At 55.5% G+C, this 1,948-nt stretch overlaps 1 protein-coding gene across 1 annotated transcript; it reads right to left on the bottom strand.

Moving 5' to 3' along the window:
* Window positions 1-17: 17 nt before the first annotated feature.
* Window positions 18-1,919, bottom strand: Tsp_12821 (Pao retrotransposon peptidase superfamily; the record flags this gene model as incomplete). Its single annotated transcript, XM_003367884.1, has 3 exons — window positions 18-854; window positions 894-1,749; window positions 1,815-1,919. Coding segments are annotated over 3 exons (1,798 nt in total), but the record flags the coding sequence as incomplete, so codon positions are not given.
* Window positions 1,920-1,948: the final 29 nt, after the last annotated feature.

Here is a 1,948-nt window from a genome sequence, read left to right as displayed (position 1 = left end):
TTCTTTATCGGTGCCACCCTAGACTTCGCAGCGATGAACCGGACTTCCACCTTGCCGTTCCCATGCACCAAACGCAAGTAAACTACGGCCCCGTACGCGCTGCCAGACGCGTCGGCGAAACCATGGAGGTCCATATAGGCCACTTCCATGAGCGAGCATTGAATGCAAGCCCGATCGATGCTGACTTGAGACAGATCAGCGAGCTCACCTTTCCAGTTCCTCCACACAGCCGCGACTGGAACCGGCAACGGGTCATCCCAAGAGGTTCCCTCCTGCCACAGCAACTGGAGCAACATCTTCGCCCGAACGGTAAATGGTGTCAAATACCCGAGCGGATCGAAGATTGTTGCAGCCAGGCTCAGAAGAGTCCTCTTGGTGTCCTGTGCCTCCGCGTCGATTTTCAGCTGCCGGAATGAGAGTTGATCCGACTTTGTATCCCACAAGACGCCTAGCGTCTTCCAAAGTCGACCTGCCGGCTTCGGATCCTTTCCGAAAGGCAGTGCTCCGTCGTATCCCACGACACTGGAGCAATTACTGACGAACCCAGTCAGATTGAATCCACCCTTTCCGAACAGACTCTTTGACTCCTGTACCAACTTCTTCGCCACTTCGATGCTGTCGCAACTGAGGACGAGGTCGTCGACATACATGTTCGAGGTGATCAATCTGGCCGTCTTGTCACCCGCATGCTGACTCTTCTCGGCATGCGTCCGGATGGTCTGAATAGCGAGGAACGGCGAGCAAGTCAGCCTGAAGCACACTTGCTTCAACCGATACTCCCTTGGAGCCTTTCCTCCTCTAGCGCCTCTCCAAAGGAACCTACATGCGTCCCGGTCTTCCGGATGAAGACCCACCTGCAGATACATCTTCTCGATGTCTGCCTGTAGTCCGACCCGGAAGCGACGAAAACGCAGCAGGATTCCCATCAGATCGACGTGGAGATTCGGTCCGGACTCCAACTGATCGTTCAGCGAGGTTCCTCGGTGCACCGCCGAACCGTCGAACACTATTCGACATTTCCGACCCGTGGTGCCTTGCTGGTACACAGCATGGTGAGGCAGGTACCACGTTTTTCCAGGCGTCTTTGATGCCGGTGCTTCCTCAGCCCATCCGTTGTCAAAGTACGACTGCATGACAGTCGTGTAGTCTTCGTCAAGTCCGGAATCTCTGCTCAGCCGTTTTTCCAGGGATCGGTATCGCCGAATTGCCGTGGCGTAGTTCTTCGGCAAGCTGGCCATGCCAGGTTTCCACAGCAGTCCCACTGAGTACCGGTTTCCGTCAAAGGATAGGGATTCTTTGAATCGCCGCTCCATCTCAGTCTGACCGGACTCAGTCTCCGGAGGGAGGATGCCAATTGCTTCCAACTCCCAGAACTTCCGGAGGGCTGCATTCAGACTGTCATCCGTTCTGATACAGTGGACTCTGTATTCCCGTTCCCTTGATAATGCCGCCGGACCGCAGATTATCCATCCGAACCGGGTCTCCACGGCTACCGGGTCACCATCTCCACCACGGATCACCTGCCTTCCAAGGAAGCGGAAATAGCTGTCCAATCCGATGATGACATGGACTGGTGTCAGTTCTCCGACCTCCCTCGTCAGGTTCAGATTCTGGAGATGAGGCCAATCCTCTGGAGACACTGGTGTCTGCCAAAGATCTTCGCAGAGTACCGGGGCTGTCATCGCTTCCAGTTCGTACCTTTCCCCAGCGTGTTCTCCGCTGACAGGGCTGAGCCAAAGGCGAACCAACCTGGATGTTTGGCAGCTGATTCTCGAGCCACGCAGAAAGAAATTGGGTGAATTTCACCTGCCAACTTGAGCTCGTCTGCGACGTCTTGTCGCACCAGAGATCGCTCACCTCCGGTGTCGAACAAGCAGTTGACCAAGCGTTTCCGCCCGTGGGCACCGTAAGCTACAGCCCTTTAATCACCTGTAAACGACTCCCAGCC

The sequence above is a fragment of the Trichinella spiralis genome (assembly GCF_000181795.1).
Source record: "Trichinella spiralis strain ISS 195 chromosome Unknown Scfld3516, whole genome shotgun sequence".
Classification (NCBI taxonomy): Eukaryota; Metazoa; Nematoda; class Enoplea; order Trichinellida; family Trichinellidae; genus Trichinella; species Trichinella spiralis.
The sequence above is the reverse complement of the archived record's forward strand: the minus strand, read 5'-3'. Positions and strand labels throughout refer to the sequence as shown.